Source organism: Tiliqua scincoides, chromosome 1, assembly GCF_035046505.1.
Source record: "Tiliqua scincoides isolate rTilSci1 chromosome 1, rTilSci1.hap2, whole genome shotgun sequence".
In the NCBI taxonomy this organism is placed as follows: Eukaryota; Metazoa; Chordata; class Lepidosauria; order Squamata; family Scincidae; genus Tiliqua; species Tiliqua scincoides.
In genome coordinates, this window is record NC_089821.1 from 62,866,656 (window position 1) to 62,881,113 (window position 14,458).

At 41.6% G+C, this 14,458-nt stretch overlaps 1 protein-coding gene across 2 annotated transcripts in view; it reads left to right on the forward strand.

Annotated features, from left to right (window-relative positions):
• LOC136655588 (inner centromere protein-like) overlaps nt 1–14,458 on the forward strand; it is a 32,543-nt gene that overhangs the window by 803 nt on the left and 17,282 nt on the right. The window contains exons 2-12 of one of the 2 annotated variants that reach the window (XM_066632161.1): nt 2,091–2,235; nt 2,997–3,110; nt 4,043–4,758; nt 5,193–5,241; nt 6,797–6,830; nt 9,542–9,653; nt 10,388–10,481; nt 11,532–11,667; nt 11,752–11,886; nt 12,936–12,947; nt 13,206–13,315. In XM_066632161.1, coding sequence (XP_066488258.1) covers nt 2,091–2,235; nt 2,997–3,110; nt 4,043–4,758; nt 5,193–5,241; nt 6,797–6,830; nt 9,542–9,653; nt 10,388–10,481; nt 11,532–11,667; nt 11,752–11,886; nt 12,936–12,947; nt 13,206–13,315 — 1,657 coding nt within the window. The remainder of the gene's footprint in view (nt 1–2,090; nt 2,236–2,996; nt 3,111–4,042; nt 4,759–5,192; nt 5,242–6,796; nt 6,831–9,541; nt 9,654–10,387; nt 10,482–11,531; nt 11,668–11,751; nt 11,887–12,935; nt 12,948–13,205; nt 13,316–14,458) is intronic. The other variant, XM_066632170.1, reaches the window with a different exon arrangement.

The following is a 14,458-nucleotide window of genomic DNA, read 5'->3' on the forward strand; positions in this document are numbered from 1 at the left end:
TTGGTGTGGTGGGCTTGAAGGGGGTTTCATGTGGTCCACGACAATTTCAGTGTTTGCCTCAGTGGTCTGTGGGCTCGTAAAGCTTGGGTACAACTGAACTAAAGAAAGAAGTCCTTCTCACTGTTCTTATTTTTAATGGTATTTATATACCGAGTGAAAAAAATTCAGAAAGCGGTTTACAGAGAAAAATCAAAGCACTAATGGCTATTGAACTATTTTCTGTGGGAGAAAGATCTTGCATTTTTTAAACTATTTTAAAAAGCGCTTTGTATGCTAAGTGATTTGCATGCTAAGTATTAATCTCATTACTTAAGCACAGGCTACTACAGCCTCTGTCATCAGATGTAAGTGCAGTCATTAGTAGGAGGCATCATCACTGTTGGGGCCTGTGGCTGCAAGAGGGTGATGGACTCACAAGTGATGCTGTAGGAATGTGGAGGAGTATATAGAGTCTGTTTTCAAGAAAGAATGAAGGATTAACAGCTTGGCTGACCTGAACCTGCTCCTGCTGGAAGTTCAGAAGGCATACCTAGATGCCAGATATGACCATGCTGTGAAGGATTTCATCTGGAAGTGAAGGGCTCTACAAGTGCTCATAGAACAATTATTGTAAAAACTCATTTGAAATAAAGATGAGTTTCATATCACTTGCCTATGTGAACCACCTTGAATTTGTAAAACTTTCACAATGTGTTGTAAGAGTCATTGAGAAAGGCGGTATACAAATGCTGCTAGTAGTAGTAGTAGTAGTAGTAGTAGTAAGTAGTGTTGTGTGCACCCCCACCACAGAAACTGTTGGTGGAACCCAACCATAATAGCACATAAAGCCATCTCTTTGGCTTTTTGATTAAGCAAAGTGCAGTCCTGTATGTGTAACATGAGTAGATTGAACTCAGTGGGCCTTACTTCTGAGTAAAGTGTGTCTAGGATTGCAGTCTTTTTCCTGGGGTGAGCTTCACCAAACACAATGAGACTTACTTCTGAATAAACATACATATGGTAAGGAGTGAGGTAGGAACAATGATTTCCTTTTGAGCCTTAGACAGTTATATCAGACCCTGTAAATGAAAGATGACCATATAATATGAGAAATGTAGTGGGTGGCTCTTTTATGATCCTAAATGTATGTGGTAACTGCAGTGTTAAGTTGCGTCAGAAATACTGGGGGATAATACATGGCTAATAATGTTAGCAGTGTAGGGAGACTAGAAATCTTCTTCAAGCCAGACTGCATAGAGTCAAATTTCCTGATAAATAATAATTAAGCAATTTCTTCTTGTAGTCTACCTTCTTCTGTGTCAGGCTTGTCAGTAGGAACAACGCATGAGTATTCTATATGCAATGTGAACCCCTTGATTATGCCATAGAGCTAAGCAAAAAAAGAGATGGACATGGTGTGGAGAGACTCGTGCTCAGACAGAATGACACTTAAAGAAGTTTCTGTCCTTGGTTTGCTTACACTGTAAGCCTTGCAGAGATAGAATTAAAAACTAGAATTCTTTTTTGGCCACTGTGGTTCAAGTGGATATATTTTTGTGACTATGGGCCAGATGATTTTGGGTGGTGGGATAGATCCAGCCCCTGGGCTGTAGATTGCTTGCGCCTGCTCTAGAGGGACTGGAGGTCATGAATGTGTTGGAGTGGTTTTACCTGGGAGCTCTGGGTGACATCCAGTGGTGTTCTGTTACTTTCCCTTTTTGATCTGTCCTGTCCAAGGTTATTTCTGAGTACCATTGTCAGTCTGTCATTTGAAATGGGTACTTAATTAAGCATATGCATACTTCATTATCTTTAGCCTTGCTCTTCTGAAAACAAAACATCGTTAGGCTCTTTGGAAACTTCACTTGTTCTGAAATCCCTATCAGAATTTGCTTTCAGATCCTTCCCCCAAAACATTGTGGTTTTGTATGCTGCAACTTTATACAAATCTATTTGCTGTCTTGTTTTTCTGTAAGCTCAACATTAGTTGTCAACTGTTTCAAAAAAGCAAATTGATAAGAGAGGCTCAGTACTAGTTGATGGAGAGGAGGGGAAACTGTAGTAATATACAGAATGAAGCTTACTTATTTCTTTCTTTTTTTATGTTTCAGTCAGTGTAATGGCAGAGGCAAGAGGTCCCACACACCTTCTAGAAGTTTGTAGTCAAAAGTTCTTGGAATTCTTGTTCAATGCTGAACACACAAGATTAGTCTGGTTGCGGGAAATCGAGGAGGAAGCCCTGAAAATGCTTAATAGGTAGGCTTACATTTTGGAAGGGGTAATCGCTGTATTTGTGGGCTTGCAAAATAGAAAGATTTCTATTTCTACTGGTACTGTTTATCATACTATATTTTATAAAGAACTTAATATGTGTCAGGTACATTTTTAAAAAATTTATGTGCAGCAGCTCCTGCCCACAGGCTCACATGGAGCATGTCTCAGGAGAGAAGGACAGTCAAAATGGAGAATTTTGAGAATGAACTCTATGTTAGAACTCTTGGGCCCATGAGATTTCCCTGAAGCAGAGAAAGTGGGTTTTAGTTCCCCTGTTAACCCCTGCGATTCTTGCATCAAACCTGTTGTAGATGCTACTTTTTTCATACAAAGGACAGTAAACTTCACCTTCTTTACTTTCAGTGGGAAGGAGTGCATGGTCACCTACATGGCATGCCTTTCTTTGCTCTCTGCTGCCTTAGCATGAGTTCCTGATATGCTTCAGAAACTCAAAATGATCTGTATTTGGGTAGGGCTTTGCCTTTAACATGTGACTGTCATTATAGTAAATTTAGGTTGCAATCCTAATCACATGTTCCTGAGAGTAAGACCCATTGAACAAAATAGGACTTACTTCTGAGTAGACCTGGTTAGGATTGTGCCCTTATTCTTTTAATAAACTGGCTGATAATACTACAAGTTTTGGCTTGCTATAAAAACCCCCAAATGCTCCCGGGTCAAGGAGCCTCTTACGATTGATGGGGGATTCATTGTACTTATTTGATTTTTTCTTTTCTGAGCAGAAACTTCAGTGCTGAACCTGAGCTAATGCCCAAAACTCCATCTCAGAAGAAGCATAAGAAGAAGAAACGCTCTTTTTCTTTTAAGGATGAAAATAAGGAACTAACTAGAAAAAGGTAGAAACTACATAGAAACATTGGACTATACTTTGGATTGACTGTGTCTGTACTAAGAAGTTGCACATTAGTTGCATGTTTGTTTTTCTCCCCCCTGCCCCCCCAGTTCCTATCTGCACCATTCTCATAGCTGTTCTTCATGGAGGGATAAAAGAGAGACTTCTGGTTTTAAGCCCATCCCTTAAAGATGAGCTTAAAGTAATGTAATTTTGGGATCTTTTCATGTTCAGTCACATTTCTCCTCCTCCCCCCAAATTATGTCTATGTGTTGTCAAATATTTGTGTGCCAGTTCTTGTTTTCATGCTTGGAAACCTAGACAATACTGTTTGCCATTCTAAATAGAAGTAAAATTGAATGAATTCTCTTAAAAGCAAAGTCTTACATTTTGTCCTTTAAGAGGATAATGTGGTAAAAACTTTAGTGTGTTCACTTATGCCAAGTGGATTTGGATGTGCATTTAAACACAGACAACTCAATCCTGTGCACTGTCATAAATTCCACTTTGTTTAATGAGTTTGGGTTAGTACTTGGATGGGAGACTGCCTGGGAATACTGGGTGCTGTAGGCTTATACCATAGTCTTTCGAGACTGAAGGTTGCCAACCATTTTTTTCCAAATAAGTGTGGATAGGGTTTGAATCATAATCTGTTTATTTTACCTAACTATTTTGCCTTCTAATTGCATGTCCACTTATCACATGGGGATAGAAATAAACATGTAACTTTGTGCCTGGTACTTGATAATGCCAGTGAATGTACACTTGAGTACTAGGTAAAGAAAATAGAGATTTGATAGGATCACTTGAAATAGTAATGATGTGAAAACTTCTTCAGGAGTATCTGGACTTGTTCCTCAGTTTCTGGTGCCACCTTGTGGCTTGAAACCGAATAATCTGATTTTAAAATATCTTTCATTGGTGTTTTGTGTTAAGACTCTCGAGAAGACAAAGCAGCTTAAAGCCAGCATCCTCTCACAGGCTTTCCCAAAGCAAGGAAGGACTGAAAAGTATTGCTGTGGAGGTGGCAGCATCTTCACCTCCATCTCCTGGTAAAGAAATTTTAGGAGCACCTTGTGACAAGACAGCTATGATGCCAATGGAAGAAGGAATACTTGGTATTGATTGTAACCATAATATTGAATTAAAGGAAATGAGGAATGATAAGACGAATGCAATCCCTGAAACATTTACTGTGTGCTCAGATGGTCACTTGATTGATAAGACTGAGAATCCTGATGCTGCAGGCATTGCAAATAGCTCTGCAGTAATGCTATCGCACACTATTGAACCCACAAGGACTGAAAAAGACTGGGATTCCTCCAGACTGAGTACATCCACTCCAAAAGCATCCTTAGATGGGGCACCCACAGATAGAGGAGAGGGGTTTCCAGGGCAAGAACTAGTTAGCATTTTGGTGCAAGAGGGAGATCCCTCCCAAGATCTGAAGGATAGCACTGGAACTTCAGGAGGTTCACAGTCAGGTTGTCGTCCTGCAAATAGACCCCATCGGAGCAGGAGAGTGTCACTTGTGGAGAAGTACTCGCTAAGCAGTAAAAGGAAGAGCATGATTCGGAAATCCATCAGCAGGACAATTGCCAAGAAGAAAGTGGCTCGAGACTCCTTAGCTATTGCTGCTACTCACTTAAGCTGTAAGTAAAGGCAGCTTGTTACAGTCCTCTTAAAAGCGGCTGCTAACTGTTCATATGTAACCTTATTTGGTGGAATGTGGGAAAAGAGATGGCATGTTCAGTATGCAATTTGTATGGACGGCATTGTGTCTAACTGCAATGTTTTAAGAGCCAATAACCATGACTAATCTAATGGTGTGTTTGCCTTTTTCATGCATGAAGGAGAATACTGATATTGAATGGAAGAACTCTATAAAGTAGCATCTTTGTGGCTGCCCTGTATAGTTAATAATGTGTAGTTATACTCTTAATGCATCTTGTCAACTAATGATTTGCTTTGGCATATTGCACTCTTTTTCTTTGAATGTAAAGTTGAATGAAAAGGCCACATGTACAATGAATTTTACAAAACTTAACCAAAACAAAACTCACTATTAATGGTTTACTTTTTTCAGGCCATAGTTCCATGGAAGTATTTGTGGATGATGAAGCTAACAAACGTGGGTGAGCTAGCTTTTGTAAATATACTGAGAACTTAAATGGAAATCCAAAACTTGTTAAGTTTTGAATCTGTAGCTTGTGACCTAAGGAAAGCTACTTAGTTTACTTGTTTTGTGCCTTTTTCATTTACATACTCCAGGCGACAAACAAATTTATCAGTGCTAAAAACAGTTAAAACAATTCAGTTCATAATTCATAGTGAATATAAGTATTGTATGGTTGATAACTTTTGGCAGAAACTTGAGAAGCTTGATTTGAGCTCTTCTTGGCTACTGTCAGTTAAAGGTCTTTCAGTAGTGGTAGAAGCAGAGTTGGAAGGTGGGATTTTTGCCAAACCAACCTGGTAAATTTGTGGTTGGAAAAGGGGTGATGCAAAGTGCAATCTCTCCCTTACTTTTTAAGATAGTTTCGCTACATTTTCCTCCACACCGTTGCTTGCCATCCCCTCACGTATGCATCCCAAAAATGCAGCCTTGCACTGCATAACATAAACAATTTACTTCTTATGCTGCACGTGCATGGTATATAAACAGTACTTGAAGTAGCTAGATGTAGTAAATAATAAAAAGTGAGTGTCAGACTTCATTTCTGCTAGCAAGTTCTATATGAGAAAAATTGAGATTTTCTCTATGGATGGAATATCTGCAGGTTCTATTCCAAGAGCAATATATGAGATAGCAAATATAGCAATAAGTTTCTGAACAATTATCACTGCAAAACAGCATTGATTTGTTGCAAATAAGTCCATCTTGCATAATTAGGGTAATGTGAAATAATGCAGCAACTTGGCTACAGTCTGAATTAATATGCAGAATTTGATAAAGCTTTATGGTTCTTGTTTCTAAAATCAATAACTTGAACATGTACTTTTAACTCTTCAGCAAATTGGAAACATCTATGGCAGAAATAGGGAAGGTTTCCCATGTTCTTACTAAACAAATTGAAATTTGCTTATTTTTAAAAATTATGTCTGCTCCTTTCTTGGAAGGCCAAAGGTGGTTAACATTCAAATAATTTGCATACAATATAATTTGCCATACAAATAAAATACCTAAAAAATTTTAAAGCAATAAAATCCTAAGAGTGAGAGAACAAACACAGAAATAAACATAAGGGAGGGCTTAATGTATAGAGGTGTGTGTTGCTGACAACAGCATAAAAACACAAAGCAACACATTTTTGTGTTTCAGATACTTTCCAGAAATTAAAATTACATTTCCAGTTAGAAAGTACTCTGACACTATATATTTATACAAATAAAATACCTAAAAAATTTTAAAGCAATAAAATCCTAAGAGTGAGAGAACAAACACAGAAATAAACATAAATTTAAGAAGGTGGTCCCTTAAATACCTTGATCCCAGCCTGTAAATGGCTTTAAAAGGCAAAACCAGCACTTTAAATTAAGTCAGGAAATGAACCGGCAGCCAGTGTAACTGCTAAAGCAGTGGCCTGTTTGTATAATCTGTAAATTGTTGTTTTGAAGTGCATAGCTTGTAAAGCCCTTGTTTTGTGTTGGTTGGGATGGGTAACACTTTGTCAAAATGCCTCTCCTTAGGCCTTCATTGATACAGAATGCTGAATCTGGTGAGGTAAGATCTTGGTGAGGTGCTTGCTGGATTACATTTGGTGGATTGCTTCCCTCTCTTCCTTCTGCTGCCTGAATTCAAACACTATCACAGATACTCGTAAGCAGGGCTTTTTTTCTAATGGAACGTGGGGGAACGGCATTCTGGCACCTTTTTGCAGGGGCCCCTCCCCTTCGGAGGCATTCCAGGAAGGGGGGGAGCAAAACAGAGGCATTTGCTGGGTGGGTGCTGGGGGGTGCAGGGTGGGTGGGCGGGCGCCTGGCCTCTGCCTGAAGGCACAATGAACCCCTCCTGCCCCTCCTGCCCCCATCTCCAAGCTCTTGCCTGAGCCCAGCCCACCTCCCCTCCCCCCGCGCTCTGCTTCCCTGCACAGCTTCCAAGCCAGTGCATAATACTCTTCCAAGCCGGTGGAGGGTGGGGGGGGACACGCCTCGCGCCGACGCGAGGAGGAGGATGAGGGACAGCCAGCCAGTCAGGGAGATGGGCTGCGGCACCCACGGAACACCCAGGTACTGGCTTGGCGGAGGAGGAGCTGGCTGGTGCAGCCCCGTGCCAATCTGCAGCAGGAGCCTAGGCGTGTCTATTCAGAAGTAAGCCTCATTGTGCTCATTGGGGCTTGCTCCTGGGAAAGGATGCATAGCCTTGCAGCCTGGGAGCCCAAGCCTATGCATGTCTACTCAGAAGTAAGTTCCATTTTGTTCAATGGGGCTTACTTCTGGGAAAGTGTCATAGCCTTGCAGCCTGAGTAGACAGGCAGAGGAAGGGCTCTGAGGCTGCAGTCCTCTCCACACTTTCCTGGGAGTGAGCCCCACTGCCTCTAATGGGACTGACTTCTGAGTAGACAGCCATAGGCTTTGGCTCTGAGGCTGCAGTCCTCTCCATACTTTCCTGGGAGGAAGCTCCATTGACTCTAGTGGGACTGACTACTGAGTAGACAGGCACAGGATTGGGCCCTGAGGCTGCCATCCTATCCACAGTAAGCCCCATTCACTAAAGTGGACTTCTGAGTAGACATGCATAGGATTGGGCTCTTAGGCTGCAATCCTAGGCACTTTCCTGGGAGTAAGCTCCATTGACTAGAATGAGACTTACTTCAGAGTAGACATACCTAGAATTGGGCTCTTAATCCTGGCAGAGATGTATATCTGCCCCCATTTTCACATGCTAAGGGCAGGTGAAAAGGGATTCTATGTGTGTACAGCGTGCTGTCCAGCCTTGCCAGAGATCCTCCTCATCCTTCCTGCACAAGCTGCCAGCCAGCGTTTGCAACTCCTCTCCAGCAATGCACAGCAGCTGCTCAGGGCAGCAGAGAACATACAGTTGCATGCCAAGCGCCTTCCCAAAGACAGAGTATTCTGATACCTGAATTAAACCATATTTAATAGCTTGTTTGCAAACATAGCTTTTTCTGTGTGCACCTAAGGACCCCTCTCGTGTAAGAATTCCTTTTTTGTTCTTACTCCCACAGTTGCTTAGAGTAATTTTACTACATGGAACTCATGTAAGCCATTTTTCAGGATCCATTCACTGCTTCCCCTCCTCGAAGTAGTGCCACACTACATACTACATGCTACAGTATTTTTCCCCATGTGTAGAAAAAGTAGCTAGGGGGAAGGAGATGTGGAGATTGACAGCCCAATCCTATGCATGTCTACTCAGAAGTAAGTTCATCTTTAGGGGGGAAGCACATAAAAAAATATTTTATTTCTCCAATAAAAAATGGTTTAAAAATAAATAAATAAATAAATAAAAGATTAACAAGTTGTGAGTTCCTGCACCTTTTTTTACAAAAAAGCACTGCTCATAAGTACAGGTATCTGAAAATGGTGTTTTACTTGGAAGTAAGCCCATTGTGTTCAGTAAATCTAGGCTCTTATTCACCAGAAACAAACACAGCTACTTGTAAGAAGCTCTGTCAAGAAGGATGGAAGATGGGGCTACTCCATTTCAGTTAGTCATCATGTCAAAATTGCTGGCCCCAAGTAGATTCTTCAAATATTGGAAAACAGTCTTCCTGATTGTGTGTAGTTACGTCTGGCTACACCCATTGAAAACTATGAGATTAGGCATATGTAATTTAACCTAGAATCAGTCAGCTCAAAAAAGGACAAGTGACCTCCAAGTTGTCTAGGAGAACTTTGCTCCTTTACTGCACTTTGGGTGTGAACTAATTCGAGAAGTTTTAGGAGTGTATATTTTAAGGTGAACTTCCTTTCTGCAGCAGAATTTGTAGCATTCATTTGTACTAATGCAGGGATGTCCAAAGTTTGTGGCAGGAGGGCCACATTGTCTCTCTGACGCTGTGTCTGGGGCCAGGGGGAAAAAAGGAATTAATTTACATTTAAAATTTGAATTAATTTACATAAGTTTACATAAATGTATTAAAGATGAACTTCTATGAATGAATGAAGGTCTTGCAATAGCTCAAGGCCTATAAACTATAAAAGGCCTTTCACTACTACAGATGTGAAACAACAAGCAGTGGAGGGAGCCCTCACCCTACAGCTCAAGGGAGAGGTCAAACAGTTGCTGTCATGCTGAGAGCAGTTGCTTCAGGCCGGTGTGGGCTCCAACAAATCTCCGGAGGCCCAGAGGCTCATTGGAGACTGGGGGCTCCCTGAGGGCTGCATTGAGAGGCCTTGAGGGCTGCAAGTGGCCCCAGGACCGGGGTTTGGGCACCCCTGCACTAATGCATAATACCCTTTTTCTTTTAGGCTTTGATGAACATGCTACCTAAAATGCCTAATGCTCTGATTACACCTGTGCCAATTGCTAGCTGTGCTGTAAAAAGTCTTGAGATGGAGCAAAAGCTAATGTTCAGTGAAGGTAAATAACAAACAATTAGCACTGGAAGTGAGTACATAAAACTTTTTTTAGAAGTTGGAATTGTCTAGCAACACAACTTGTTTTTATTTGCAAGCCTACTTTTTCATTTTGATTCTTTTTTATATCAGTTTGTTCATTTTATTCAAAAGTATTGAAGTACATGAAAACCATCTTATTTGGATGAGCAATTTGAGTTGTTCTGTATCTTCCAACTAGGTTTTTATGGCTCTGTTTTTTAAAAATGCGTTCATCTTGATTATATTTTGAGTTTCATTATTTTTTTATTGTTGTGGTAAACTGTTCTAGACGTAATGCAAAAGTGACCGGGAAGGTCTGATAACATCCTATCTTGGCATACGTTGATTATCTGGTGTACAGATTGTACCTATGGTGTGGTGTTTGCTTAAGCTTAGCTGTCATTCTGGCAAGGGCTAACAACTTTCCTTTTCTCCCTGGCCTTCCCTTCTTAGTTTGTTGCTTTTGGGTTTTGTGGTTGCATCCATGTTTTGTTAATGTTGTACTGTTCTTTATTATGATTTAAAATCACATTTTGTATTTTGTTCTTGCATCTTACTATTTTTTCTCTATTGTATGCTACCTTGAGCACTCTGTTTATTTGAAGGGGAAAGTGGAAATTTACTTAGGTGGTAGTTTTTGTGATAAAGTGTAGAGTTGCTGCAAGACTTCAGTTGCAGAAAATATCTCTCATAGAATTAACTGTACCATCTCCACAGAAAGCCATGAGACTAAAATTACTGGCTCCCAGGTCAGCAAGTGTGAAAATTCAACTCAGAGCAACCATCTCCATGAACAGTCATATAATAGTTGGTATGTGCTTTAAAAATTTTTTTTTAAAAACATACAAGTATAGCATATGAGGCTAGTATTAATCTTCCTGGGTGATAGCATTACACCTGTTTGCAATACTATAGCATCTGAGAATTCATGACCGAGGCGTACTTGATGTGTAGAGGTGGAGGATAGGCAGTCAGAACTGATCAGGTTGTATGGACAGAATGTACTGTGTGGTGTGAAGAGCTAGAAATGTAAAATATACTGACAACTTTAAAACTGGTGTGTTGTATGTTTGTGTACATTCCTCACTGTAAGCATTGATTTCCTAATGAAACAGGAAAAACTGAAATATTTACTACTTTAAGAATATAAAGTACAGCACAGAAGTCATATGGATATGTCATAGTTAGAATAAATTAACATTCATTACATATATGCCTACTACTAGAGTTGGTGTTGCCTGTTCTTGTATCCTAATGTGCCTAAGATTTTCCCAAGGTAGTTGGGAAGAAGGAGAGAAATGAAAGCAGAAAACAATATGGCAAACAAAGGAAAATGGTGGTGTGTGGCACACTGGGCTCTTGTTACGACACAGAAAAGAATTGAGGCCTACCTGACAAAATGGCCACTGACAAGTTGACAGGGTTACTATCTAAGTCTCTGTGTGTATTATTGGTTAGCAAACAGCCAATTGGCTTCAAGTGGTGGCAAGGGTCCATTGGCCCAGGAGATTGAAACCTGATAGTATAAAGTTATCTGCAGCCTGTTTTTTTATTTGGAGGGGTGGGGGCTCTTCTGCTAGAACTTTGCTGTTCTGTGCATGGCTGAATAAAGCATTCTTTAAAGCGATTGCTGGTGTTTTGAGTTGGGTGATAAACCTGAGACCCCTTTGAGGTCCACTACTAGGGAACAAATCTGCTGTATGTAACAAAAGTATTTTAGGCAGAACTAGCCGCCCTGAACCAACATGCCATTTAAACAGTAAATATATTCTGGAGAATGACTACTACGTATATCAAGTGTTCTGTCTGAAGGATCCTCAGATTCAAAACACAAGGGTTTTCATTCCTGCTATCTGTTTAGGAAACGAGGTTCTAAACAAGCACTTCGTGAACTGCCTGCTGCCCAGCATTCACAAGACGCATGCCCTTCCTCTTCAAGTCCTAAAACCACATCCTCCCCGGCAAATAAGGTACTATCTCCTTCTGGCCCAGCCAAGGTAAGGAAATGCCAAGCACACTGTCATGTATTCTTCTATATCCATCACTGGTCAGGTCCTCAGAAATCCATTCTCTCTTGACAGATTGCACGACCATTCAAAAACTTTTTTCAGACAATGCAGAAAAACCAGCTACTCAAATCCCCTGTGTCTGCAGGGCACAATAGGGCATTGAGGTCTCTTCTCAAGCGTAATATTCCCACTCAACCTGACTCCAAGGTAAGGGGAAGAAGCTTTCTTTCATAAATGAATCAATCAGTGGGTTGATTGGTTGTGTTCTTGGTCATAGTCTTAAGATCTCTGATAGACCAACAATTCTGTTATACAGAACTCTACAAAATGACAAGATTTTGTGTTTAGTGCATGTCGGTGAGATGATCCCTGCCTTGTAAGTGTAAGGCTGGAGTTGCCACTTTAATTTCCCCTCCATGCCCACAACTTAGTGTTACTATAGTGCAATGCTGCAACAAAGATTTGCAAGAGAATGAAAATGGCTCCAAGAGGAGCTCTACTGCCCAATAAAACCCACTAGAAGCCACTGGATATAGGAGGAAGTCCTCCACATGGCACTTTGCCCAGGACCACCTCAAACTTGTGCTGCTCTGACTATTGCAGCTTGTATCTTTCTAGGTTAAAGTTCAAGCAGGAAGAATCGAGCATGGACTTAATGTCTGTACCTCCTTATTAGCTGCTTATGATCTCGAACAACATTACCCATTTCTTTAAAATGCTTCTCACTGCTTTACATCAGGGGTTGGCAACCTTTCCTTTTAAAGGAAGGAGCATCACATCACCACTGAACTGGGTTGCCAAGCACCCGGAAGCAACCTAAGCAGAGCTTGGCTGGGGAGGCAAAGTCTCCCTTCTAGATTTCCACACAATGGGGAATGGCTGGGGAATGGTGGAGCCACCTGACTGGGCTCACAGAGTCTACTCTATGAGCCCAAGAGGGCAGCTCCACCATTCCCTGGGTGGCATGCAGAAAACTGGGTGGAAGGCTTTGCCTCCCAAGTGAACTACATGCAGGCTGGACTTCAGTTGGCAGACCAGATCTGACCCACATACTATAAGTTGCCAACCCCTGCTTTACAGTACAGATGGGAAAAGAAGTTACTTGCCTAGGAAGGGGTGTCATGTTGCATTCTCCTACAATCCTTTTGCCTTCCTGAGGCAGGAAGAACTGCTGTTTGCTTAGCTGGTTAGTCAACAAGCATTTATACTTCTGACAACTATTTCTTTTCTTTCTTTTTCATGTTCATCTTTCAAAGGGGGACTTTGTTGTAAGTAACTCTTATTTTTTGAGCTGTGTAACTTGTGCAGTGAACTGTTTAAAGACATTTAACTGCCCTGAATGCACTCTTCATTGTAGCTTCATGTGGATAATTTTGAGGCTGGTGTTCCGTGTGCCTAAGATCTGACTCATCTTCTGGTCTGGCTTTCACTTGACAATAGAATTGATGGAAATGTGTGTTGTGTTGGCAATTGTGGGGTGAAATAGTTGCAGCAATTGAAAATAAGTGAAAGTTTATACACCCTAGGAAAAGGAGCGACAGCGTCTGGAGAGTCTGCGAAAAAAACAAGAAGCTGAGCAGCAGAGAAGGCAGAAAGTGGAAGAAGAAAAGAGACGACGGTTAGAAGAGATAAAATTGTGAGGAACTGTTTATTCTCAAATCTAGACTAAAGATTTGAAATTCTGAACTTGCATGGATAGGGGATTAGTACTTGTGTTTTTTTTCCTAGGGAAGGAAGTGAAATTTTTGGGTAGAACAGAAATCTATGTGACATTCATTTTCTAAACTTACCATATTAGTTAACAAGTGTTATATATTGGCACTTAAAATTGTACTTGGTATATTTATGAAATTTAAAGTATAAATCCTTCAGTTTTTTCTATAATCACAAATATATCCATTGTTAGAAATGGAGCAGCAAGCTGCTGCAGTCAGTGATACCTAAACATTTCTCATGGAATGAGACGTCATCCTGGAGAGGAGGGAAACAATCCCCTAGGGGGGACCCCTTTTCCAGGGGATGGGCCCGTATCCGAACGCACTTGGGATACTCCTCAGCGGGAAGGGGGTCGGGGGCTTCTTGTAGTGGGGGATTCGATTATTAGAAACATAGAGAGGGGGGTTTGCGACGGATGTGAGGACCGCATGGTGACTTGCCTGCCTGGTGCGAAGGTTGCGGACATCACTTCTTGTCTAGACAGGCTAGTAGACAGTGCTGGGGGAGAGGTAGCGGCTGTGGTGCATGTCGGCACCAACGACGTGGGCAAGTGTAGCTGGGAGGTCCTGGAGGCCAAATTTAGGCTTTTAGGCAGGAAGCTGAAAGCCAGGACCTCAAAGGTAGCGTTCTCTGAAGTGCTACCTGTTCCACACGCAGGGCCAGCTAGGCAGGCGGAGATCAGGGGTCTCAATGCGTGGATGAGACGGTGGTGTAGGGAGGAGGGGTTTAGATTTGTTAGGCACTGGGGAACTTTTTGGGACAAGCGGGGCCTGTACAAGAGGGACGGGCTCCACTTGAACCAGAATGGAACCAGACTGCTGGTGCATAACATTAAAAAGGTGGCAGAGCAGCTTTTAAACTGATCCCTGGGGGAAGGCCGACAGGAGCCAAGGGGTATCCGGTTCGGGACTCCTCATCCCTATGGGATGAGGATGGGGAGGTTAGAGAACAACAAGACAAAGGCAGAGTAGGAGAAGAAATTGGGAAAGGTAGTGTGATGGGATGTGATAGACGGTTTGGCACAGTGAGAGGATACGGGGACAAAGGAGCGAATAAGCAGCGC